The following is a 26,877-nucleotide window of genomic DNA, read 5'->3' as shown; positions in this document are numbered from 1 at the left end:
GGGTTGACAAGTTAACCGAGTTAACTCAAGCAATTTTTTTTCTTTTTTGTTTGATTTGTTTTTCAAATTAATCCTTTAGCATTTGCACTAGGAACCCTAACTAGTTTTAGAATCTTGATAATGGGACTGGTTATGTATAGAAAAGATGTATCACCCTAGTACAACATATCTAAAATAAATTGTATTGTTTATCTATCTAATACAATCTAAAGTGCTATTGTATTTTCTAATTGTTAGTCTAACTAATGGTTAAACTCGGTTCATCCTAGTAAAGTGGACTATAGTTTTAAGGTCAAACCTAGTCATTCTTAAGTTATTTTTTTGTTTTTTTATTTTAATATTGGGAATACATTTTATGTATAAGTTAATAATCCTTAATATTGAAACAAAAAAAATTATTTTTAAAATATATGTCAAATTCTCATGGATTTCATAAACTAGTTATTAAATCCAACAAAACGCATGCAATTATATTAACAAAACTATTTTTCTTGAATTTTTATATTTTAGGATGCTAAATCATACCTTTATATATATATATATATATATATATATATATATATATATATATATTCTTTTATTTATGAAAATATGATTTTATTATTATTTTTTAGAGACTTGGTCATATGCAATCTAAAATAAAATTGTATTTTTGAAAGAAAAATTTAGTTATTTTTTATGGATGAAAACTTATTTATTTAATACCAAAAAAATATCTTTCATGTAGGTCATAATTTCAAAAAATAAATATGGGAGGGTAAAAAAAATGCAGGGGACTCAGAATCAATTGCAAAATGATCTTCTGAAAAATTATAAATTATTAAAATTAGACTAAGACCATTTTTGGAAAGACACATGTTAAGCTATTTTAAACACAATATCAATTCAAAATAAATTATTGTTCATTAACTCAAAACCAAACAACGCCAAAGATCCACACGAATTTTATTGATTCATGAATTGTGTTCAAAATGCATATCAATTCAAGTAAATCAACACCAACCCAAACACAATTCATGAATCACTATTTAATGTTCAAATCATCATAAACTCAACCATAAATCATAAACCAAGATTAAATGTTCATTTAGAAATCATAGCTGTAAGAAAATAAACTCAAAATCCACCATAAAATTATCAAAGCATCTCAATTCAAGAACACACAATAATTTCAATTCACAATGTCCAACCAATTTAAAAATATACAAAAGAATAAAAAAAGTCATGAATTTCATAATTTGCCAAAAAAAAAAGGTGATTTGAGGTTATAAGTAGACCTTTCAAGAGTGACTGGGCAAGTTCTAGATGGTATAGGGAGCCACTGGAGTGCACTGATGGAGTGGAAACAGTGGTGGCCCATGGTCTTCACGCACCACCATTATTGGCAACACGTGAGCCCACCTGTTGTCACTGGTGAAGAGAAAAATGGTAAATTTAGACTGATTTTTTCCTTTCCTTCTTCCTGTGCTGGTAGTATCACAAATAGAGAGTTAGAAATTAAAAAAAAAAATACATAACAAGATCTTCTTTCTATTTTTTATACAGATCTACTTCTTTCTCTCTTATGATCTTGTCTTATTTTTTATAGGTTCAACTTCACTATTATTTGTTACTGTGTTGATGGTCGAAGATGGGAGGAGAAGAAATTGTCATGGGTAGAAAGAGCCACCACTATGGGAGCTGTTGGCTATGGGTGTCACGTCTATTAGAGAAGTTTGTTAGTTTGTTAATCGTGCTTCGAGTGGTGGCCAATAGTGGCATGTAGAAAGAGAAAAAACATGAGCTTTAGTTTTTAAGAAGGAAAATCGTGGTTGGAAGTGAAGGAGAGGCAATGTCGAGTTTAGGGTTTTGATAAGTGCTGATGATGGTAAGGGAAAACTGTCAGTAGGAGGTTGGCAGTCGTGGGTTGCTGAAAGAGATGGTGGAGGAGGCATCGTGATGCAAACTTTTTGATCATATGATCAAGCAACCCCCCCCCCAACGAAGTAAATAACAACCTAGAAAATCAAAAATCAAGTTTTATAAAATCTTGACCCAGAGGTAGCCCTGCACCTAAAAACCAAAGGTATTGAACAAAAACTTAGACCTAGAGATAATCTTGTATCTAAGAACCTTAAGTATGTGAATGACATCATAAAGTCAGTTAATCTTCGATGAGTCAGTGTACGATCTTTGTCCCTACAAAAAAAGGTTGTTTGCCACAGACAAAGAAAAGTAAAACTCATGTTTATTCTCCAACATGATGATGAAATTCGTAGCTAAAAAAATATAATAGTCTCCTCTAACTAACTCTAATGGATCTCTTTTGGGTTGCAAGTTAATAAGTCTAAACTAGTAATCAACTAATATAAGTCCAATAATAAAATGAACCTCTAAATAATATCTAATGGGCCAAAAAAACTCAAATTAAAAATAATTATTCAAAATAAAATAAATAAATAAAATAGGATAATAAAAACAAAGTCTTCATGCCACAATTCCTCCATGTAACCTATATCTCCAATTTTCACACATTCTTGATAGATTTTTAGTCTTAACTTCAAACATGTCATTCACTCTCGTCTGGATGCATTACTATACCTACCATATATGGTTGAAAAGCTTAAGATGTCTAGATTCCAGACAAACTTGAATTGCAAAAATATTCCATTTGTAGCTCCATATATATCTCAAACAATACACAAAGGTATAGTTTGACAGATTTAACAAGATTTATCTAGTAACTTTGAACCTTTGAAATAATATATTTCCAAAATCCATTTGACCTAAACATTTACCAAAATATAGTTTCATGTATCTAGTATCTCCCTATAAAATTTCAACTAATTTCTATGTACAGTTTGAGAGATATGTTTAATCTCACAAAACTAGTCAATAAATATTTTAAGACTAAATTCGAACCTAAAACTTTGTTCATATCACACTGATTTGTGTGGCTAGATGAGCTTTCAATAATGAGATAAGAAGATTACGACTACAATGTTTGGTTTGCTTTATTGTGGTTTGGGGAAGGCGTTGTGATTTTTGAAAAATAAACATATTTGACTGCTGGTTATAATTGATGGTGGGTTTTAGAAAAGTGATAATGGTTGTGGTGTTTTGAGAAAAGGTTACGATGGTCTTGGATAAGATGGCTATGGTGTTCTGAGAAACGGTTATGATGGTGTTGGATAAAATGGCCCCGTGGAGTTTTTTTTTTTTTTGTTCTCTCCTTTATATGGTTGGCGGTTGGGTTTAGAAATAAGGGGTATAGGGTTTTTTGTGTCTTTTGGGAGAGAATGTAAGGTATAATGTTTTTTACTTTTTTTTTTTCCTGCATCATCAACTACAAGCATGTTGGTAACATAAATGTGGCTTCAATCTTTTAGTGTTAGCTGATTCGTTGTGGCATAACTAAAGTTCAAGTGCCCACCCAACAAATTGACATTAAAATCATCCAAATGTTGTAGCCCCACGATGCTTTCATGTGATTGAAAAGAGTGCCACCTATTTGTTTCTCAGTCAACTTTTGCTCGCAGTGTCATGTGTTGAATGCGCCCACAGTCATAAATGAACTCAAAGGGGTCCCAAAGAAGCCTGTCTTCTCATGTTTCTCACTTGAATCACTCCTCCTTCATTTGGATTTAACAATAAATAAGCTAGACAATGTTGATCCATCTTGTGGGCTTGTCATGAATGTGGACAGAACATGGCTCTGGCCTTCTGACTTTTAGGCTATCTGCTGCTAATGGTGTTTCTATGATCCATCATCATTGTTTTGCTATTCATGTTTGTATTTGTCTTGTTCCTTTTGCGGAACCGAAGAGGCTACTACTCCCATGATATAAGCTTTGAAGAGTCGAAATATCCAATATTTTGGTTAATTATTAGGTGCTGCAATATCCACTAAGTTTAGTTTTTCTAATGAAGGTTTATTGGGATTTATAATAATAAATTAATAATTTCTAAATTACACCAACAGCCGCATTCACTATTTTTAAGAAACTAGGATGGAAAGATGTCGTCAACCATTGAACAATCAGCGACTGAAAAGGTCAGAAATCCAGACCAATTATTTACATTTCCTGTCCGTGTTAAACAATCCAACTCAGATGGGCTAGTTCGAGTCTACGAGGGCATTATTTCTACCAGAGGACCACATCGTCTGGGTTGCTAATTAGGTATAAAAAATCTCCAAGTTAAAGGAACCTTGTATCATGAGCAAAAGCCTAGTTTGCTCGAGTTTGGCAGCAGAGATAGACAATAAGCAAATGAAATGACAGTTGCCGAAAAGAAAGAGCTAATAATCTACCAGAATGTCGTCAGACAAGTTTACTAGAAATCAAGCAACCAAACTGGGAAAATAACAAAGGAAGATGAAAATAAAATCACCTCTCTTAGCTAGAGATACAGAAGTGACCGCCATGTCCAAGCATCACATGCCTAAGCAGCTTCAAAACCAGCAATTTGTTGGGAGCAACAGTATAGAAATGCAGCGGTAGAATTATTCATTCACGAAGAGTTCCAGAGAACAGCAAATCATCAATTCCAGCATGATCCATGTAGAATAACCATCAAAAACAATATACTAGCAATCAACTGCGTTTATATTACAGCTTTGCAATCCAAACAGGATATCTTTTGCTAAAATACATTTTAATGTCACGGTTCTTTAAAAAAAATGCTAATATAAAAGACTTGTGCATCACAGTTCAAGCTCGAGCCACAACACTGCTGGCTATTAAGGGAAGAAACAAGGCTCCAATCCAACCACTCACCCCAACCCTAAAAAGCATTATCCCCTTGTAACTGGGTTATGTTACAATATAATCAAACCAAAACCGCAACAAGTGAAGAAGAGCCATCACAACAAATAATCACAGACTTAGCATTTGATCCCTGGCACTCTTTGATATTGATCAAGTGGACAATTATGATACTAAAACATTATACTCATTCATAAGTTTCTGGAATTGAGCCAAACGGGTCTGCAGTTGTACGATTCCTGCAGCCTTCTGTGAAAGAATGGCATTCAACTTGGAGATATATTCATCAAGTTGATTGCCTGGTTGGTCAGCTTCAGCAAGCAAGTCCATCTCCTGCATAAATATGAAAGATTATTTCAGTTTTTATTATGGCAGAGAAATTGATGCATCAAAAAGATATCATGACTCACCTCCCTAACAATGTCTATTGTCTCCTCCACTTGTTTTCGGTGCGCAGATACAAGATCTTCCTCTTCCTATAAAGAAGTCACAGCAAAATTTAATTCGCAATTGAACAACTGTTCAGAAACAATATAGAATATCTAGAATGCACTTGCCTTCAACAGGACATTAAGTTCATCATCTGAATGAGAATTGTTAGCCTGAACTGCAAGGACATCCCTCTGTTTCATCAGAGCATCAGTTCTCAGTCTATCCTCCAAAGCTGATTTTTGGAAGGTGTCTACCTTCTTATTATTATTCATCCATGATGGTTTTTCATGTTCATAGGATTCCTCAGTGTAATTGCAATCATTAGCAATGATGCCACTTTGACCACCACTCTGGACCTTGTAATAATCTGTTTGAACAGAAGCAGATAAATTTCCCTCTGCCCTTCCGCTTGGAACACGGTCCATGTTAAAAGGTGGAGATGTTTCTCTCTCAGTTGGTCTTGACCATCCAAACCTGCCCTTTTCATTGGGAAAATCAGCTACGCTATCAACAAAAGTTGGTTCAGATGGTGAAAATGAAGTCAAGGGCAAGGTAGTCGAGTCCCTAAGGTTTGAAGAAGACAATGGATCCCTCTTGGAGTTGTTCCCTTTTGATAGACTCTTAACCCTGGAAAATAAATGTCTGTCAGAGGTATTCAAGCAAAACGAAAGAGCTCACTTCCTCACAGCTACTTCAGTTACAAAGCCCCATACCTATCAGCATATCTTAGAGTGTTGAGAGTGTGTTCACATGATCCTGAACTTGGTGAAATACATGATATCATAACAGTGCGTGAGTCACCAACAAATGAATCTCTGAGAACTTCTGTCAGCTTACTGCCTCTGAAGGGTATGTGACCCTGGTCACTGTCAAGAGCTCTGATACATTCTTTCAAGGCGAGTAAGCTCTTATTAATTTCAGCACCTTCTATTCTGAAAAAAAAAGGTAAATATTATTTAGTGGTTTAATTGAACCCCAGAGAGTTTTTTTGACATCAAGGTGCTAAGACAATAGTCATATTTGTAAAAGAAAGAAAAGAAGGTCAAATTGTTGACTTGGTGCAATTTGTGACCAAGAAGATCTGTTTGGGCATCCAATGGAACCACGCCTAGTTGAAATAAGGACAGTTTCAGAGAAACAAGACAGTAAGAGCATGGTCTACCTTGTCTGTTTATCATTATCAGTAGTATCTGCACCGCGCTCACTTCCAGCAAGATCTATAAAAGACAATTTTCCCACTAATCGGGAAGGCTTTGAGTCAGAACCATTGGCTGACTTCTTGATGGCAAGCTGAAGTATAGCATGTGATCGGGAGGATTCCTCATTTGCACCAGTTGTGCCAGTGCTTCTTGTGGCATTTCCTTTCTCAATGAACTCCCTAATTGCCTCAACATCTGAAACTCTGTATTCTTGCAAACCAACAATGCAGACCTGTTGTTTCCCATCCTCCCTCATGCACAGCTTTCTGCAGAACCAAGAAGCTGTTTGGATGATTGAACATAAATTTAGATTTTTAGCCAACCCAAAACCTATGACCTTCAATAACTTACTTCCGATCATTGAGGAGATCAAATAGTTTCCCTCCATATATCTCAAAGAAACTGACAAACAATTGAAAGCCTTGGTTCCAATATGTATGGCGCATCAATCCTAATATGTCTTGGGATGCTTTGAGAGGCAGCGGTTGCATGGTATAAGTCTTTCCACTCCCTGGTTAGGAATTATTAATCACCAAGTTTATTCACAAAAATATGATGGAAAGGAGCAAGGAAGGCATGGAAAACATAAACCAATAAGACCATAGAAACAACAAACCAAAACACAGGATTTCTTTCCTCCTATTCTTCCCGTTTTCACTTTCTAAGGTCATTTCCAGCATTTGTAGACCACATTTAAACACCATTGCCCCAAATATTAAAAGAGTTTTACCATGCCGTTAAACCAGGGAAAGTTACATGACATGGAATACCAAGCACTGACTTGTGTAGTTTAGTTATAGCCAATGTAAAAGCAGGAGAATGAGAAGAAATAAGTTAGAAGAATTTATAACAAGGAAAGTGATTCTGTTGGTCAGTATCAAACAGTGAGAATATCATATAAATCCAAACTACTTGCCTGTTTGCCCATATGCAAAGCAAGTTGCTTTTGTTCGCTGGAAAATTAGAGGAACTATTGGTTGAACAGTCTGAGAGTACACCTAGATACATTAATAAAAAAAAAAAGAAATCAGATGAAACCAGCTGAATGTGACGATAATTCATTCCTATAATGAAACACCAATTGTCGATATACTAATACTCACTTCATCATTCGAAACACCTTCATTCAGCACCGCATCAAAAACAAATTCATGTTTCTCAACATATTCAGTCAAATCAACCTGCACATACATACATTATCATAGCATTTTACACCCTTCCATTCAAAACAACAACAACAAAAAATAATAGAGATTCAATGCACGACGACATCCTTGGATTCACATTGTACATACAAATACCACAACAATGTCAATGTAAAGAAACATTTAGTCAGCAAGCAGCAATCACCTTGAGTTTGGTTTCATGAACTGTGAGAGAATTCGAATTCGAATTCGATTCGATGGTGATGATGTCTTCCTCTTTCTTTGCTATCTCCTTCTTGTTTAACGGTCTCTTACGTACCTGCAAGATTACAAATTCTCTAAACCAATCACTACAACTGCAAGAAAAGATTTTAATTTGAGTAAATAAACAGGGTCAACATACCACAACTTTGATCTTTGCAACATTGTTGTTGTTGTTCAATCTTTCCTTGTCCAAAGACATACTTTTAGTAAGGTTATTATTTTCACCTCGACTTGCAGCTGCTGCTTGATTAAGTGGCTTTAGCTCTGGCAACAAGTCAGTATCAAAAGAATGGAGATCGAATAGACCAGGACTGAACTGATCATCTCCGATCTTTCTTAGACTCGATGATCTTGACCTGTGTCCAAAGTCCTGCAATTTTCAAACGCCACCCACCTCTTTTTCTTAAGAAGAAACATAGGCAAAGAAAGATTGAGATCAACTAATTAACTAACCAACTAACCTGTGAAGATGACTGAAGAAGCCATCTACTGCTGTCCAGGAAATTATCTGAGTACTGACGGTGGTGGTGCGCCGTCGTCGAATTCGATCTCGGCATCTGTCGTCTCCCCACAACGTTCATCCTTGATCTCTGCCTGAGATCTTTTTGTTCCCTGTTCTTTTCAAAAATCAATTGTCTCAATCTCTGCTGCCGCCCCTACAGTTACCACCTCTATCTCTTTTTGCATGTAAAGTGTAAGAACCAATAATAGTTTTTGTTGATTGAAGGACAAGAAAATGAGAGAGGATTTTCAAACTCTTAAAGGCAAGGACCGGAGGCAGGGGTGGGAGGGCACAGAGTGAAGCTGGCGCGTTGTTGTGGAGGTGGAACAAAGAAGCATCGGGGCCCATTTTGAATGAGTGAAGGGAATGAGTGATGTTTTGTATCGTGTCTTTTGACTTACTTTTGAATGTGATGGTTGGGCAACGCGCGAGATGGAAGAAAGGGTTCACGCGCACAGGTCTCTTTCTTCTCCAGCTATTGAAGCGGTCATGACGAGGGGGCCAGCACAGCATGCTGCTCTCGTCGTTGTGTGTGGGCGGTGGCCCCACTTCCACATCGGTGAATCTCACTCTCTTTTTTTTGTTGTGGAGGAATTATGTGCCTTTGGATTGTGATCTAGCGGGTGTGGAGCCCATGTTTTGGAGTTTTTTAAATGCTTGCATTACCTGCGAATCGCGATTTAGTGAATTGCGGGATTTGGTTTGGATAAGGTCGCGTTTGGGGACATAAGTTTTTTTATATTTTTTCGTTAATGAGTGGGAAAATTGAATTTGAAGATGCGATCACAACTATGCACTAAATTATTAATAGAAATATTGTTAATTCCAGAGTGGTTATGGACATTTGACACATGGAAACGTGTTTGTTATATTCATTTCAAAATTAATTTAGCTGAATTGATAGTTTTATTTTTTTTTTATTTTTGAGATTCTTAACATTATTATATCAAAATAATTAAAAAATATTTTTTTTAAATGTTGAAATTATATTATTAAACATGTTCCTATAAGATTGGATTCAATTATTTTATTAAAAAAGTTTTCTTTAGCATGCATAAAAACATTTGATTTATTTTTAATTAGTTTTAATTGAAAAATGAATTTAATTAAAAAAAATCAAACTGACGAGTAAGGAAATTGAATACCAGACACCTTAATTGCATGCTCTGTAGCTTGTCATTCAATTTCAATGCTTTGAACTGTCCACTGTAAGCTGCTTCCAAGACTATAAAACAAATGATAATTATTAATTTGCTTTAGTTTGACTCATAACGCTGTCTTGTTGAGATGGCCGAGTTGGTCTAAGGCGCCAGATTAAGGTTCTGGTCCGAAAGGGCGTGGGTTCAAATCCCACTCTCAACAAAGAGCATGTTTTTTATTCCTGTAACATCGCTTGAAACATGTATTAAAATGTAAAATTGCTTGGCTTTTCACTTATATTTGTTAGGATTTTTAAAAAAATATATTTTTTGTTAATATTTAATCCTTGAATATTAAATTTATTGGATATTAAACTTCATAATTTATTTTGATTTGCTTCTTAAAAAGTTTCTCAGCTTCGTAACTAATATCATAAGTTTTGTGGGTTAGTCGTGTGTTTTTTTGTTATCTTTTAATTATTTATTTATCAACTTCATCATTTTAACATTGAATTGATTGGGAATTGAGTTTCATAATTATTATTTTATCTGCTTTTCATAGGGTTATCATAATCTCATAATCTAACTCGCGAGTTTTATGGGTTACTCATGTTAAATCAGGTTTTTTTTATCAATTTCTTAATTTAATTTTTTTTTCAATTCCATCCTTTGATATTAAGTTGATTGGAAATTGAACTTTTATTTTTATTTGATTTCTATAGAGTTGTTCTAGTCTCTTGACTCGAATTTAGTAGGTTATCTCTAGTTGACTCGAATTTTTTTTTAATTTAATATTTCAACATTGGATTGATTAGGAATTGAACTTTATAAATTTTTTTATTATTTGTTTTATATGGCATTATCATAATCTTATAACTCGGTCACGAGTTAGACAGGTTAACTTGCGTGTTTTTTGTCCTTTTTTTAGTTGATTTTTTTCAATTTCATCCTTTAATATTGGGTTTAAGCTTCATAATTTATTTTAGTTTGTGCTATATGAGTTTATTTTGATCTCATGCCTCAGTTCATGGGTTTGTTTGTTTGACTCGGGTGATTTTTTATATTCTTTTTTTAATTAGTTTTTTTTTATTCTTCAATAATAGATTGATTAAGAATTAAGTTTCTTAATTTATTTGGAAAAACCTGATTGCCAGGGATTTTTTTAAGATTTCTTAATTTGAGCTGCAAAGAGCTATAGATTGGATGTCCTGTAAGTTATAGAAAAAAGGCATTAGTTATGGAAAAGACCACATTCACAACAAATATTTTTGATATTTTGGTTGGGACAATTGGGACCGGAAACGCGGTCCCACTCGCGTTTTCAAAAAATTTAAAATTTTTATGCTAAAAATTAATTTTTTAATATTTTCAAATCGTTTTGATGTGTTGATTTCAAAAATAATTTTTTTAAAAAAAACATCATTTTGATGCATTTCTAAGCGAAAAACACTTGAACTGCGCAACCACAACCGCAACCGTAACCACAATCCCAAACAGGCTCGAGAGAGAGAGATAGAGGTTTAGGTTGTGATTTTTTTGTGTCTTTTATGAAGATGGTGGCTCTGGAATTCACGATGGTGGGCTATGATTTTATATATATATACAAAAACTTGATTTTTAAAATTTTTTTATTGAATTTTTTTTATGATTTTAGATTGTTTTAATGTTAAAATAAATATTATTTTAATATATTTTTAAGCAAAAAACACTTATCACAATCCCAGATATCAATGAAAAGAAAGAAAATGAATTTCATTAGAGCTGTTGTGTCGAGCTAAGTTGATGACATACTTTAAGATTATGATCCAACTATTTATATTTATTAGTATTACTTTTATATATTTTAATGTTTAATATTACTTTCACAATCATCTCTCTTTATTATTTCATGTTCTGTGTATTCATAAATTCTCAATAACTATTATTATTTTATGTTTCTAGCAGTGGTATTCCTCTTTGAAATTAAACAAGAATAAGAGAAACTTGTCTAATCAAACAAGAATAAAAGAAATTAAATATGCATATTAGCATAGAAAATATATTTTCAAATATATATATCACCATATCTAAATTATTTCAAATAAAATAATTTATACCTAATGAGTTGTGAATTGTCTATACATTTGAAAAAAACTATTGTTGTTTTTATGTACAATCTAATTCTTCACCTTCAAGTGCATGTATCTATTTTTCAATAGAAAATTATTTATCATATGATTTTTTTTACTACTTCTCATGACTTATGGAATCATTGACACAAGTATTTTAAAACAATAGTGCAAACTCTAGAATGGTGGGAGGCTCTTGTATAAAATAACATTTGATCATTTGTACATCTTCCACAAAATATATATCACATTAATATAAATAGATATATGGTGGGAGGCTCCTGGATTAAACAATGATTTGATGGTTCTATCAAACTCTACTAGGCTAGGCTTATGGCTAAAGAATATACTTAAACTAAAAGTATTGATTATTGTCATACCTCAATTATGGGTTATTCTCCAAAAATCATTTTTTTTTCAAAAAAAAATCAAAAAAATAAAATAAAGGCTGGCAACGTGGAAAAAACAGACTGGGGAATCAAGCTGCAATTTTTTAGAGGAAATTCAAGACCTAATTGTACCCCATTATGCCTAAAAATGGAGAAAAAATGCAAATTTAAGGTCAAATTAAATGATTATTGGACGAATTTGCATAAACATCAAGTCCAATGACATGATTAAATTTTTAATAGGCCAATTTGATTTAATCATGGGCCAAATTCAATTTTAATTATGTTTAAGAATTAATTTGGGTCTAATTGAAGGATTTAATTAAGTACAAGGACTTGATTATACTTTAAATGGGTCAAATGAATTTTATTTGGGGCTTAATTGGTGAAAAATTAAGTTTGGAAACCTAATTTAGGCTTAATTGAGAAGATTTGAATTTTAAAAGACCAAATTTAATTTTTTTCCAAGTTAATTGATTGAAATCAGGGGCCAAATTGCAAGAAAATTGAAGTTTTTTGGTCAATTAAGGGCTAAATTGAAGAAATTCACAGCCAATGATCATTCCGCAACAGGCGGCAAACTATGGGGGCTGAATTAACAAAACCCGGGGGTGAAATTGAAGAAATTGAAATTTTAATGGTCAATTAGGGGTTAGATTGACAAAATCCAAGACCAAGGACCATATTGTAAAATACGCGTAACTTCAAGGTTCGAATTGAAATTCATCAAGAACTTAATTGCATTAAAGCAAACGTTTAGGGACAATTAGGGGTTCAATTGAAAGAAATTGAAAGTTAAAGGACTACATTGAAAATTAGTTAAAATCCATAATTCAACCTAAAACGACGTCGTTTTGAGTATATATATAAAAGGACCAGACGACGCGTCGTGTGGTCACTAGTCATTGTCTTCTTCTTTTACTCGAAAGAAACTGCTTGGGAGCCTTATTTGCAGGTGCATTTAATGCTTGATTTCTCCGTCAAATCGAACAAAACTTGCACGAAAAGGGCCCCTGCAGTTGCTCTACAACCCCATGTGAGCGTTTCAGGACGAATGGCAGCACAGCGACACTGACGACAACGTGAATAGGTCAACTCAAGCAGCCTTTTCCTGCAGATTTGACAACTCAGGGAGGCTACTTTGAATCAACGGTTGGGATCCTTACCAACCAAATCAAGGGCCGTAATTTTATCCTAGTGTAGACGAGATTACCCTCTTCCACCGTCTATAAATAGAGGCTCTCTTGATGACCTGATGGGGGAGAAAATCCAGTCCAAATTCAGCAAAAAAACAGCTTCCATAACCCCCTTTCTGCTGCTTCTCTCTCTCTCTCTCTCCTCGTTGTTCCAGCCATCAACCAGAGCCACCACCAGCTCCACCACAAGCATCCAGCCCAACCACAAGCCGACCACCCCCCATGCCTGAAACAGTCACCGTTTCTTCCTCTCACTCACCTCTGCAGAATCTTTCTTCCTTCCCCCGTGATCAACTTCAGCCATCGTTCCTCCCAAAGACGCCACAGAAACCATCAGCTCAACCTCCTGATCACGTCCGTGACCACCGCTCCCAATAGTCTTCTCCTCCGCCCATCTGCAGCTTCTGCAATCATTTGGTTGCATGCAGAACGTGAATAGTAACTGTTCACGTTTCTGCAAATAATTAGCGTTGGATTTGAGTCAGACTAGTGTTGGCCCAGACCAAATGTCTGGGCCAGGTCTGGCCCACTCCAAAAAAAAAGAAGAAAAATTACAGTGGGCTGAGATCTGCCCAACTATTTTTGGGCAGGGATCGGCCCACCCTTTTCTGGGCTGAGTTCAGCCCAACTATATGGGCTAGCCTAGCCCTCATATTTAATATTATATTATATTATTATTTTAAAAAAATTCAAAAAAATTGTGATTTTCTCAAATATTTTTCTACCAATTTTGTTCAATATTGGATTGTATACTTACACTATAAGATACAAATTCGATATTAAAATACCTGGTTTTCTCCAAAATGTTTCAAAAAAATATTTAAAAAAATATTTTGATGCATTTGGCCAAATCCTAAATTTTTTTCAAGTATATTTTTCATAAAAAAAACAAAAATTGCATCTTTTTCATGTTTAAAAAATATCCAAAATGGCTATCATAACCAGTTTATGATCATCCTTTAGGATTTGGCCAACATGTCAAAAATCTTTTTCTAATCTTTTTTAGAATTCATATGTAGACTTTAATATCTGTGGGGTGTAAAATTACACGATAAAATACACCCTCAGGTATTAAAGATACAAGATGTAAATAAATGCGATGCTAAAATTCAGACTTTAAAACGGTTAGGACTTAACCCGATATGGTAGAGACTCTCTCATGAAGAGAGATTTGCCTTTAACTTTAAAAAAGACCAACGAATAGAAACCCAACTTAGAAAAAAAACAATCAAACAACAATGCAGCTTACCTTAGGTAGGGTGCATTAGGGGTGATACGTCTTTCCCTTACACAACCAATCCCTTACTCAGACTCTCGCAAACCATATGTTTCTAGTGACCATAATACTAGGTGGCAACTCATAAACATTAATCATGATTTTATAATTAAATCTCAAAACCCTTCCCAACACACAACACCTCATACAGGAGGCACGACAAAAGCCTCAACTGTCGCCAGACGATGTCGCGGTGCTCGCGCCCCCGCGACAATTATCACAAGACTTTTTCTTTAGCTGCAAAACTTGTTTTGTACGAGTTTTTCTTGTAGTATCTATGGTTAAAAAATGATTTTTTTAATTAATCAAATGTTAATAACATATTTTTTCATGAAGATTTATCATAATAAATCTACATAAAACTTCCACCGAGTTACAAGCATATGAAAACAATTACTTTGTCATCTTAATAAATCTATTTATAAGCTTAAACAAGTCTCTATAAATTGGTTTTCTAAGTTTTCTCATACTTTTTTTAATGCTAGTTTTACACCATCTAAACTAATTATTTATTATTTTATTGTTACAAACATGGTTACTCACCTTTTGTTTAGTTTATGTTAATGATATTGTCATTATAGATACTTTTATTTTAGTTTATGTTAATGATATTATCATTATTTGACAAATTAGCTATTGTCATTTTAAAATCATTTCTTAGCAAGATGAAAAATTTTCTTGGTATTGAAGTCTTTAAGTCCAAACAAGACATTTATCTAAGTAAACACAAGTATTTTTAGATATTCTTGCTAACTCAAGTTATTCAAGTTCTCTTCATGCTTTTTTTTTTTCCATTGAGCTCGAAAAGGAAAGAAAGAGAAGTTGTTATACTAATTATAGGATGAGCTACAAACTCTGATGAGGACATCCTTTGTAATCCATTATATTACAAAAGATTGGTTAAGAGACTCATTTATCTTGTGATTACTCAACCAGTTATTGTTCACTCTATTAACATCCTAAGTCAATATATGCATCAACCAAGGAAATCTCATTTGAAAGTTGTCATTAAAGTAGTTAAATATTTTAAAAGATAGTCCAAGGTCTTTCATTTCCTGCTCATACTAATCTTTGTCTTATAGTTTTTTGTGATTCAGATTGAGTTAATTATCCCCATAACATAATATTCAACTACCAGTTATTATGCGTTTCTTTGCTCTAATTCTATTTCTTAGTGCATAAAGAAACAAATAATAGTATCATAATCATCAGTTGAACAGAGTATAAAGCAATAACTACGACAACTTATAGAATCACATGGCTTAATTATTTAGTAATGGATATTACTATTCTTTATTTTTCACTAATTCCACTATCTTATAATAATTAATTTGTTTTTGCATATTGCATCAATTCCAATTTTTCATAAATAGAGAATGAACAACGAACTTTATTGCCATGTTGTTTAAGACAAAGTTCAACCAAAAATGATTTGTAGTGCTCATATTTCCACTTCCCATTAATTAGTTGATTGTTCTCTAAGACATTCGACAATGCACAATTTCAATCAACTATCATTTACCTTTTACATATAATATTTTATAACATGATCCTCTCCTTAGTCTTAAGTATTATTATTATTATTATTATTATTATTATTATTATTATTATTATTTGTATATAACCATTCTTTAGACTATATACATTCAGTTCATTTTTCCTAAGAACAATTTTTAATCCAATTCTAATATTTATTGACAGAAACTATCTTATTCATTATTAATCTGAAACTTGAGGAATTATTGAAATTATCTTATCCATTATTAATCTGAAAATCTTACGATAATTTATTTGGATTTGTATTAACCACACATACATATTCTAAAGTATATATTAATATTTTAATAAAATGTTTGTATGATTAAGTAATTAAGTACCATTTATCACTTTAAATAATGATTTTATAAAAATTAAATATATTTAAATACAGTAAAAAAATTATGTTATATATTATAATAACATCGAACAACAAAATGAGATGTACAGAAAACTTTCGAAACCAGTAGTAATTCTTCAAAAAAGGAATCGGTAACTTTGAACGTACTGGTGAATCTCATCTTGAGTCGGGCTTGGTGGAAAGCTGGGAGTTGGGCCGGCCCAGAAATAAGACCCACGACAGGTATATGAGAATTGATAAACCACGCCCGCCTAGAAAATGAGGTTGGAGGATAATCGGCAAAAAATAAATAAAAATTGAGGTGTGTTCTAGCAGCTTGCGTTGAGGGTCGAGAGAGAGAGTGAGGCGGTCGCTGCTTGTTCTCTCGCCGTATTGATTGATACCAGAAATTAAAAGAAAGACAGAGTCCGTCTCTCTTCGGAATTTGTGGAATCAAATCAGTGAATAAGAACAACAGCAACCTGTTCCATAAGAGATTATTCGAATAGGGAGAAAAAAACGATGGCATCCATTTACCTGTCGATATGTTCAACTTCGAAACCCCTAGCGGCGCCACCTAAATCTGCAGGAAGAACAACAGCTTCAGCGTTTTCGTCTTCATCTTGTTTTAAAAGCCAATTTTGCGGATGCTTTGTGGCTGGACGATTGGTTTGTTCCGGGAGCAGGAAACAGAAGAAGCAGATGCAGGTTGTTTCTATGGCACCTGATGAAGAGAAATTGACTCGCCGAAGTCCTCTCGATTTCCCTATCGTACTTCTCTCTCTCTACTACTACTTTTACTTATTCTGAAATTGTCGTGTCAAAGAATATTATTAATTATGTTGAATTAGTGTCGTAAACACCCTCAAAGACATGTTTCGACGAAATTTGCTTAGGGGAAGGAAGCAAGGAAGGGGTGTTTTTCATTGTGATAATCACATCTTTGATTTCTTTTGTTGTTCGAATTTCTTCTATCTATATTAAACACGAAAGAGGTGCTGTTGAGGGTAGTGATGTGCAAAAATCTCTAAAGAAAATGTGCCACAGCCCATATGGGTATTAATTTAGCAAAGGAGCTCTTCAGTTAGTAACAATTCCAAGTGAAGCTGACAATGTATTCAAAAGGTCTGCAAACACCCTTTGGAATTCAAAACTGAAACTAGGTCATATGCTCAATTGATATTCAAATGTTGTGTTTGTAGATTATTTCCGAGTGTCGTGCTATTTGGATTATGATGTCATTTGCTCTTATTTTTATCTATGCTTCATCCTTGTGATTCATTAGGCTTCGTGGAGTTCTTAAGAATGACTAGTGAGCATCCATGGTTGATGTGAGCTTAGTTTTATCGATGCAAAGTGGATCAAGTTATTGTCTGCTTGATTTCATAGGGCTATTGATTGAAACATACTCGAAGGTTGAGGTGTTGGGTTTTCCTTCTTTCTTGGTGGTGGGTGGAATATAGAGTTTGAGCTTTTGCTTAATGAGTTCTGCGGAGCACTCAAATTTGAGTATATTGTCTAACCAGGTCATGTAGACTATAAGATCATCCAAACCAACCAAAACTATCTTTCTGCTCAACTTCTAGAATGTTGTCATCCAATTCTACTATTTGATTTTCTCTACTAATTGATCTCATTCAATTTTTTTCGTGGAGAGTTAATAAGGTTGCTTTATTGGATAACAAACAAGGTTGATTTGATCTAGGATGATATATCTTATTCAGGTACAGCCACCAAAGCCCAGTTGTGCAAATTTTCAGGGTTGTATTTTGTATATGCATCATAATTAGAGATGGAAATCTGATTCTTGAAGTTGTAGTTCTGCAACTTGTCCATTTGGCTTGTGTTGCATCAGGGGCTACAGTTGTATTTTGAGGTAGATTCCTTGAAAACCATGCAATACTGGATAGATAGAGAGAAAAAGGATATACTGCGCTCAAAATCACCTATGTAATGCATTTTGACATCATGCATGAGGGAATCATTAGTGACTGGTTATCTAGTCAACTGCTCTATTCCTGTATATCTTGAGCGTTGAAGCTTGAAAAATTTGCATGAACATTTTGAATTGCTAGGTGAATGGTTCTAATTGTCAAAGCTGCTTTATTCATTTAGATAGCTTTCATCTTCTGTCTCTACTCCACTGAAAAATTGTGTATCAGTGTAAATCTTCTTTTTCATGTGGTTCTTCAAATGTTTTGCTGTTTTTGCTGAAGGCATAAAGTTGGCCCCTGGTTTGGTTCTTATGAATTCATGGGAAAAAAATGGAACTTCCTCTACATGTTAAATCTTTGAAATTTTTAATTCCATCAATTAGGTCTTTTGGGAACATTATGGGCTTGTAGTTTTGTCCTGAATATCTGCTGCTTGACATGGCATGGTGAATAATAGTCTTCTGTAGAGTTCATTGATATCTGAACTTGGTGGTTTACCTTCATCTTATTTGCATGGCAGGAGTGGGAAAGGCCGAAGCCGGGGAGTAGGCCTGATATATTCCCGCAGTTTAGCCCTATGAAGACACCGATACCACCCCCATTGCCATATGATCCTCCTGAAGAAGACGAGGAAGAAGAAGAAGAGAAAAAGAAAGAGGAGGAGGAGGAAGATCCTGAAAAAGAAGAAGAACCAGATAAGCCTGAGAAGCAGTAGTATTAGTAGCAGTGTGGTAGCCTTGAATTTCTTTTGAATTGTCTATCAATTCGCCAAGTTTTTGATGAGTCAAGTCTAGCTTTTCATTGGTAATAGGAAGTGGATGGAATGTAGTAATCATCCAAGGTAGGGTGATGTTATGGCTGGTATTTACCAGTATGAGCTGCAAAGATCTTGCTATGGGACATAATACATGGCAAAATGCGATAAATAGATGTTAATTCATTGCTGTGTTGAAGTTTGAAATATTCTCTGTTGTGTTTCATTAGTAATTTCTATTTTCACTATCTGCCTGCAGTACCATTTCTGAAATAAATTGCTGCTACAAAGAATAGACTTTATGATGGATTTCCTATAAACAACGATCTAAGGTATGGAAAGTCTATTTTCTAACAAAGGCTTCAAAGCTATTAACGTATGTGTTCTAGACATAAATATGAATTATGTTTTCCTTGTAATAAACGATCTATAATCTCAGAACTTATCATTCTAGGTATGGAAACTCTATTACAAAAGTTTTTTTCTCAAGCGTTGTCCAGTTGGATTGCTGTCTAATTTAACCTAGAAGATAAAGCTCGGCAGGACAGCAGCAGGTGTAAGAAAAAAAGACAAACTGAAAGTAGTATGTGCCATTTGGGGCACAGAAAAATGCAGGAGGTATGACTCTAATTTCTGACGAAGCCTTCAAAGCTACTAAATATATGGGTTCCAAACATAAATTTGAATTATGTTTTCGGCTCGGCACATATTAGAACACTCCCCCTTGACACAAACTATCCCTTCATCTAAATGGCAGCTAATACTCATATCTATATTCATAGTATTCATCCAAATAGCCGATTATGATACTCAATCAATTATGTTAGTTTTCATCTAATCAATCAACTAATTTACATATCCGTATCCATTGTCTCTTTCTAAATAGTCAACTATAATACCAATCAATCACATTAATTTCTGTCCAAACATTCAATTAATCACATATTTGTATCCATAGTTTCCATCCAAAAATCCAACTATAATACCAATCAATCATATTAGTCATCATTCAAATGATCGATTATAATATCAATCAATCATAGTAGTCTCCATCCAAATAACCGACTAATCATATATAAATTTACCAGTCTCTATCATTATAACTTATTTATTTATTTTTAACATTTTTAGGTTCAATTGTTGTGGTCAATTATAATTTACATAGTGACTATTGCTGTTGTGATCAATTATAATTATATACTAGTTATAGTTATTGCAGTCATCCATAATTATATACAAAATATCTTAGATATATTACCTCTATTTTAAGTTAGGGATGTACAAAAGCTCATAAGAAGGGTGATAACTCTTAATAGATTTATCTTTCATCTAGGATAATAGACTTCATAGTTGAGTACTACTTTAATGAGTCACTTGTGGATGTATCATGCAATATGTTCTAGTTTGAAGACAAGATTGTGTTTATTAGCCTTAAAAAATATGTCTTTAAGTATATATTATGTTTTGAGTTTGTATCATCGAATAATACCACAAGGTATGAAGCTCTCCTAGCTAGCTTAATGTTGGCAAAGGTTTTAAACATATTCCCCTTTAAAGTATATGGCGACTAGTAATTGATAATGGGTTAGTATGAGAGCTAATTTAAAGATAAGGATTCCTTAATGATCAGGTATCAAAAAAAGATATTTGGGCTACTCGTTGGTTGAGAAGAGAAAGGGAACACAATCTCTCTTATAAGAATTTTGATAAAGAAAAATAACTGATAAAATCTTTTATTAAAGTTAGTAAGCGCTAACCCTATAGATCTTCTCCTATATGTGTGGATAAAAGTCATCAAAAGTCCAAGTATTGAGGAAAAAAAAAAGATACATGTAGGTGCAATCAAGGTTAGCTATAGAGATGAAGATGAAGATAAAGATTGGAGGATTGTCTTTAAGAAATACGAATTAACTAAAAACTACTCTATGGATAGGGTTAAGGTTGTTCACCTTATAGGTAAGGCAATATGGTATTGATTGGTGAATGATCAGTTGTATCAAAGATCTATAACTACACTATTTTTAAATTATGTATCCATATACGAGATCTAATATGTGTTGAAAATAGATCCACAAAAGGGTTTATGACATATATATGGGTGCAAGAGCGCTAACATCTTAACTAACTCGAGCAGATTTTTACTAGCCCACCATTACCTAAGATGTCATGGATTTTATTAAAAATGCAACAAGTCCTAAGAGTTCGTCCTTTTACCTTATCAATCATCGACTGGAATGATTGTCATTTCATCTTTTTTTACCCTTGTTTTAGTAAAAAATGAACACAATAGGATCATTTTTAAGGCATATGAAAGAAGATAATTTGATCTAGTAGTTGTAGAGTATTTCATAAAATGAATAGAGGTTAAAGCCCTAGTTAATATCACAAAAAAATCTTCTTCATATGAAAAACATAATTTGTTATTTTATCTCACCCAAGGTTTTGATTATAAACAGTAATATCTAATTTGACAATACAAAAATAAAAGAACACTAACAAAGAATATATATATATATATATATATATATATATATATTCTCCTATATGTCTCATCTATAGACAAATGGACAAACAAAGCTCATGAATAGAATAGTTCTGAATAGGCTCAAGAAGAAGATTGAAAAAGCAAAACAAGAATGGACAAACCTCTTGGATAAGATTTTATGGGCCTATAAAACCATCCAAACGACCTCCATGGATGAAACCCCATTTCTCCTAACTTATAACAGAAAATAGATGTTCTTTATGAAGATTGGGTGCCCAAGATACATGGTACAAAACTACTTTAGTAAAGAGAATGAAAAAGAACTTACAGTGAATCTGGACCTATTAGAGGAAACTCAACTGATGACTTTAGCATAGAATAAGGTTTATAAACAAAAGACAGCAGTACAACAATCATAAAGTGAAAAACAAATGTTTATATGTTGGGGAACTATCTAGTCCTGAGAAAACTAGAGGTAATAGGAAACCCTGAGGAAAATAAAAAAACTAGCACCGAAATGGGATAACCCTTACAAAATTGTTTATATGGTTGATGCAAAAACTTATTGAACACTATTGGGAAAAACCTAGCTTGTGCATGACATTCAAATCATTTAAAAATAAACTATCATTAGGTTGAGGACTTGATATCTATATAATTAAGTATTTTGAGCACCATGAATGAATGAAAAAGTACATGCTTTCTCATCTAGTATTAATCTTTTTACTATATTAAATTACCATAATTTCCAAATATAAAGGCAATGACTCTCGGACATTAGAAATTATTTTTTTCGGGTATAAAGGTGACTATATATAGATAGAAAAGATCATCTTTTCCAAGTATAAAAGAAATGGCTCATTTATCACAGGGACACTACCTTACCCAAGTATAAAGGCAAAGATCCCTCATGGATATAAAAGACCATCTTACCTAGGTATAAGTGTGTATACAACCTTACTCATGTGGATGGCCCTCAACAAGTATACTCATAAAAAAAAATTAAGTACAAGATTATGAGAGTCAAACCTTTTAATGAACTAGACTTGTCCAGGTCAAGTCAAGAGCAAGAGTACTCCTGGGATAGGTAAAATCTACTACCATAAAATCCACTAAGTGTTAGGATGTGGGATCTCACTCTCTATCTTGATATAATGATATGTTAAACCTAAAATTTTTGCATGTATGTCTAAATTGAAATTTTTAGACATACATGTTATACCTAAATTGAAATTTTAGATCTCAATTTCTATTTAGGTATAACATGTATGTCTAAAAATTTCTAAGTGTTGAGATGTTGGATTCCTTGGTGAAAATTAAAAGGTATATTGAACTAAAAAAAAACAAACAAAAACCATACAAGTTATAAAATACCAATACTTAAAAATTTCAACAAAAAAAAAACTTACATTTATAAAATTCCTTGTCCATTACAAAAAATAATGTTTACTGGAATAGTGTTTTTTTTTCAATTCTATCTTTTAATATTGAATTTACTAGGGATTAAGCTTCATAATTTATTTTGATTTACTTTTTATGAGGTTATCTCGATCTCATGACCTGGATTACGGTTGACTTGAATGTTTTTTATATTTTTTTATTGATTTTTTTAATTTCATTATTCAACGTTGAATTGATTGAGAATTAAACTTCATAATTTGTTTTGATTTGCTTTTTATAAAGTTATCCTAGTTTTATGAGTTTAGTTGCAGGTTTGACGAATTAGCCTGGGTTAACTCCAGTTGTGTTTTTTTTTTGTTTTTTTAATTTTTTTTTTCAACATTGAGTTGATTAAGAATTGAGTTTCATAATTTATTTTAATTTATTTTTTATAAGCATATCGCGATCTTATAATTTAACTTTTGAATTTGACAGGTTAACTTAGATCGATATAATATTTTGTCGTTTTAATATTAAAAAAAATATTAAAATGAATTTTTTTAGTTAGATTACATTTTAAATAATTTTCAAGTTATTTTTAAATCTGTTAAGTTAATTAAATTAAATTATATCAATTTTTATATATTTTAATTTATTTTACTAAAAAAAATATTAGCATAGAATTTTTTTATATTTTTTTTTAATAATAAAGTATATTGTTGTTAGTTTTTTTTTTTTTTTTTAAAATGATTTCAAAGCCAAACATCTCTAAGTTTAAAGAAAAGAAAAAAAGTGAATATAACCTAAATAATAAAAAAGGATTAAAAAAAAAAAAAGTTTCCCTTCCCTTCGTTTGCTTAAACCCTAAACCATCCACCCACAAAGAATTCATTATCGGTAACTTTGAGCGTAACGTCGGAACTCCACCAACTCACACTTGCCTAGCCATCGGCGGTTGTTCTCTTGCTGTCGGAATCCGGCTGTGGCAGTCCTTTATTCTATTAACCAAGCCGTGCTCGGACCTTGCTTCAGCTTGAACTTGGGGGCATACTTTCAAGGTGAGTGGTAACTGTAAATATGTAATATATTCTTATCATTGATTCAGTTTATGAATGTCTGATTGAATCATTGAGTTATGTGGGCTAAAGAATTGCCAAGTTTTGAGAGAGGTTAGATGGAATTCTTAGACATTCACTTGGACAAATCTCAACATTTTCCGGGACCTTGGCATATTGTGCTTTGGAAACTAAATGTGAATAACTTATGTACGGTTGTCATTGGATTAATAATGATGGTATTTTGAATCGATATGAGTTGATTGGTTGTGATTTTCGATCGTTTATTGGCAAGCACGAAAAAGAATGGCGATACCACAGTTATATGGGCGGACAAAAAATGTGACCAAAAGATCAAAGAAGTACCTGGAAGAAGCACTGTATGTGAGGCTGTTCAGAGAAGGCAGCTCAGAGGTAAGTGTGAGACAACAGTTAAATCAGTTCCTCAAGAGCTCCAAGCTTGTCTTCAAATGGGAAGTAAGCGACACCATCAAGAAGCTTCGCAGTCGCAATCTTTATCACCCTGCTCTCAAGGTATCCTTCTCCAAATCCTCAATTTCATGTTCCTGTATTCTAATAAATTGTTTGTGATATTATATAAAATTAATGAACATTTTACTCCTATGGTTTAGAACTTCAATGCTTATGTGATATGATTGTCTGAATCTAGAAGTTGAAACATGTCAAATTTTATGAACATTTAAGTCCATTTTTTAAAATTTTATTTTGTGCCTTACAGTTAATCTATGACCATTTGTCTCAAACTAGTGGTATGTTCTGAATCCCCGTATTAAAAACTGTTTTACCTTATTTTTTGGCTCTTAATGTTTCCAGGGTTAATGTATATTATGGTTACTTTGTATTTTGCTTCGTTCTTTTCCGTCACCCTCTTATGTCATAATCATGTATTTGCTTAAAAATTTTCAATCATACCATGCATAATGTATAGCATTATTTCATTGTTTCACAGCTATCAGAAACTATGTCTAAGAGGGGTATGAATAAAACTGTGAGTGAGCAAGCTATACATCTTGATCTTGTTGCCAAAACTCGAGGCATACCTGCTGCAGAAAATTACTTCATTGATCTACCCGAAACATCCAAGAACCTTCTAACATATGGAGCTCTTCTCAACTGTTACTGTAAAGAGTTGATGACTGAAGAAGCTGAAGCTCTCATTGAAAAGATGAAGGAGCTCAATCTTGGTTTAAGCTCCATGTCTTACAATAGCTTTATGACTCTCTACACAAAAGTGGGTCAGCCTGAAAGGGTCCCAGAAATTATACAAGAAATGAAGGCTAACAATGTCATGCCAGATTCTTACACATACAATGTCTGGATGAGGGCTCTGGCAGCTGTAAATGATATTTCTGGTGTTGAAAGAGTATTGGAGGAGATGAAGAGGGATGGCCGAGTTGCTGCCGATTGGACAACATATAGCAACTTAGCCTCGATTTATGTTGACGCTGGCTATTTTGAGAAGGCGGAAACAGCACTTAAAGAACTGGAGAAGAGAAATGCAAACAAAGACCTTTCTGCCTTTCAGTTCCTCATTACTTTGTATGGCCGAACAGGAAACTTGCTTGAAGTTTATCGAATATGGCGTTCTTTGAGGCTGGCTTTTCCTAAAACTGCAAATATAAGCTATCTAAATATGATTCAAGTGCTGGTTAACTTGAAGGATGTACCTGGTGCAGAGAAGTGCTTCAGGGAATGGGAATCTGGGTGCTCAACTTATGATATCAGGGTCGCAAATGTTCTCATCAGTGCATATGCCAAGGAAGGCATGCTAGATAAGGCAGAGGAGCTCAAGGAGAGGGCCCGCAGGAGAGGAGCCAAACCTAATGCTAAAACCTGGGAAATATTTTTAGATTATTATTTGAAAAGTGAGGATATCAAAGTGGCAGTTGATTGTTTAGCTAAAGCGGTATCTACTGGTAGAGGGAATGGTCAGAAGTGGGTTCCATCACCTGTGATTGTAGGGTCTTTGATGGCACATTTTGAGCAGCAGAAAGATGTGGATGGTGCAGAAGGTCTTATTGAGATTTTGAAGAAGGCTGTAGATGATGTAGCAGTGGAGGTATTTGAGTCATTGATTAGAACTTATGCAGTGGCTGGAAGGAAAAGCCAGATGATGCGTCGCCGATTGAAGATGGAGAATGTGGAAGTGAGCGATGATTGTGAGAAGTTGCTTGAAGCAATATGCGTGGAGTGAGTTTTATGTACTGTTTCAGTTTGTTGCCATGATAACATTTGTTCTAGGATCAATTTTGAATGGTTTAACTTGCAACTTGTTCTAATAATGAAATGTTGCATCTGCTTCATTTGTTATGGTGGAGATACATATAGGCATATAGCTGACGATAAACAAAGTTTAATGCTGTGTTTGTAAGCTCCTTTGTCCCAAAACTATGAAACTAAGGGTACTGCTAAATTCACTGTCATTTTGTTATTCCCAGTATTTGATTTTTTGAGAATGACTAATGCGACATTTTAATGGTGTTTATTTTTATCCAACTCTTGAGTGTTTTATGTCAAGTACCTAAAATTAAAAAATTAGTTTTGCATAATCGCTGTGTTTCACTCGACATTGTATTGAGCTCTGCTTAATTGCTTCGACTCTACTTTCACCCCCGCGTTATCTTCTTCTTGTAGAAGAAAGCTCGTTCAACAGTATGAGTTTTGCGTCGCAGTGGGCAATAGTTACAGAGCTAGCAATACGTTCAATACCAGACAAAATTAATACTTCTACAGGCCAACCAATTAGCACTTCGAAGTTTATTTTAATTTGCGCTTCCCATTATTTTGATCTTGCTTCTTTCCCATATAACCATTTTATTAATTCCGGACATGCCGACAGGTTGATTCAAGATTCAGGCGATGCGGTAGCTGGACTAGTATGAATAAGATAAAGATTAGAATGAGCAAAAATCCAGTAAAATCTAGTTGACCTGTGACTTGGACGACCTGGAAAAATCCGGTTGAGATTTTTTTTTTC

General features: G+C 33.6%; 3 protein-coding genes and 1 non-coding gene across 7 annotated transcripts; 3 read left to right on the top strand and 1 right to left on the bottom strand.

Moving 5' to 3' along the window:
- Positions 1-4,547: 4,547 nt before the first annotated feature.
- LOC133674458 (kinesin-like protein KIN-13B) lies at positions 4,548-8,622 on the bottom strand. Its single transcript, XM_062095566.1, has 11 exons — positions 8,247-8,622; positions 7,925-8,155; positions 7,727-7,840; positions 7,480-7,557; positions 7,289-7,374; positions 6,728-6,883; positions 6,340-6,642; positions 5,891-6,109; positions 5,299-5,804; positions 5,156-5,217; positions 4,548-5,078 (listed from the first exon to the last, which is right to left on the bottom strand). Exons 1-11 carry the CDS (start codon positions 8,364-8,366, stop codon positions 4,911-4,913), a joined length of 2,043 nt encoding a protein of 680 aa, XP_061951550.1. The 5' UTR covers positions 8,367-8,622; the 3' UTR covers positions 4,548-4,910.
- A 946-nt stretch (positions 8,623-9,568) lies between these two features.
- On the top strand, positions 9,569-9,649 carry TRNAL-AAG (transfer RNA leucine (anticodon AAG)). The gene has a single exon. It is a non-coding gene; the product is annotated as a tRNA-Leu (tRNA).
- A 6,913-nt stretch (positions 9,650-16,562) lies between these two features.
- LOC133673645 (DNA polymerase delta subunit 3-like) lies at positions 16,563-19,166 on the top strand. Its single transcript, XM_062094483.1, has 2 exons — positions 16,563-17,042; positions 18,726-19,166. The coding sequence occupies exons 1-2, from the start codon at positions 16,794-16,796 to the stop codon at positions 18,918-18,920; spliced, it is 444 nt and encodes a 147-aa protein (XP_061950467.1). The 5' UTR covers positions 16,563-16,793; the 3' UTR covers positions 18,921-19,166.
- A 4,453-nt stretch (positions 19,167-23,619) lies between these two features.
- LOC133674944 (large ribosomal subunit protein mL101 (rPPR4)-like) lies at positions 23,620-26,323 on the top strand. Of its 4 annotated transcripts, none has more exons than XM_062096249.1 (3): positions 23,620-23,882; positions 24,185-24,413; positions 24,850-26,323. In XM_062096249.1, exons 2-3 carry the CDS (start codon positions 24,186-24,188, stop codon positions 26,092-26,094), a joined length of 1,473 nt encoding a protein of 490 aa, XP_061952233.1. In that variant the 5' UTR covers positions 23,620-23,882; position 24,185; the 3' UTR covers positions 26,095-26,323. The 4 variants fall into 4 exon arrangements, with proteins under 4 accessions (XP_061952233.1, XP_061952232.1, XP_061952231.1 ...); XM_062096248.1 differs by having other exon boundaries at positions 24,175-24,413; XM_062096250.1 differs by lacking the exon at positions 23,620-23,882 and adding an exon at positions 24,619-24,649 and having other exon boundaries at positions 24,285-24,413.
- The last annotated feature ends 554 nt before the right edge of the window (positions 26,324-26,877 follow it).

The sequence above is a fragment of the Populus nigra genome, chromosome 15 (genome assembly GCF_951802175.1).
Source record: "Populus nigra chromosome 15, ddPopNigr1.1, whole genome shotgun sequence".
NCBI classification, from domain to species: Eukaryota; Viridiplantae; Streptophyta; class Magnoliopsida; order Malpighiales; family Salicaceae; genus Populus; species Populus nigra.
The sequence above is the reverse complement of the archived record's forward strand: the minus strand, read 5'-3'. Positions and strand labels throughout refer to the sequence as shown.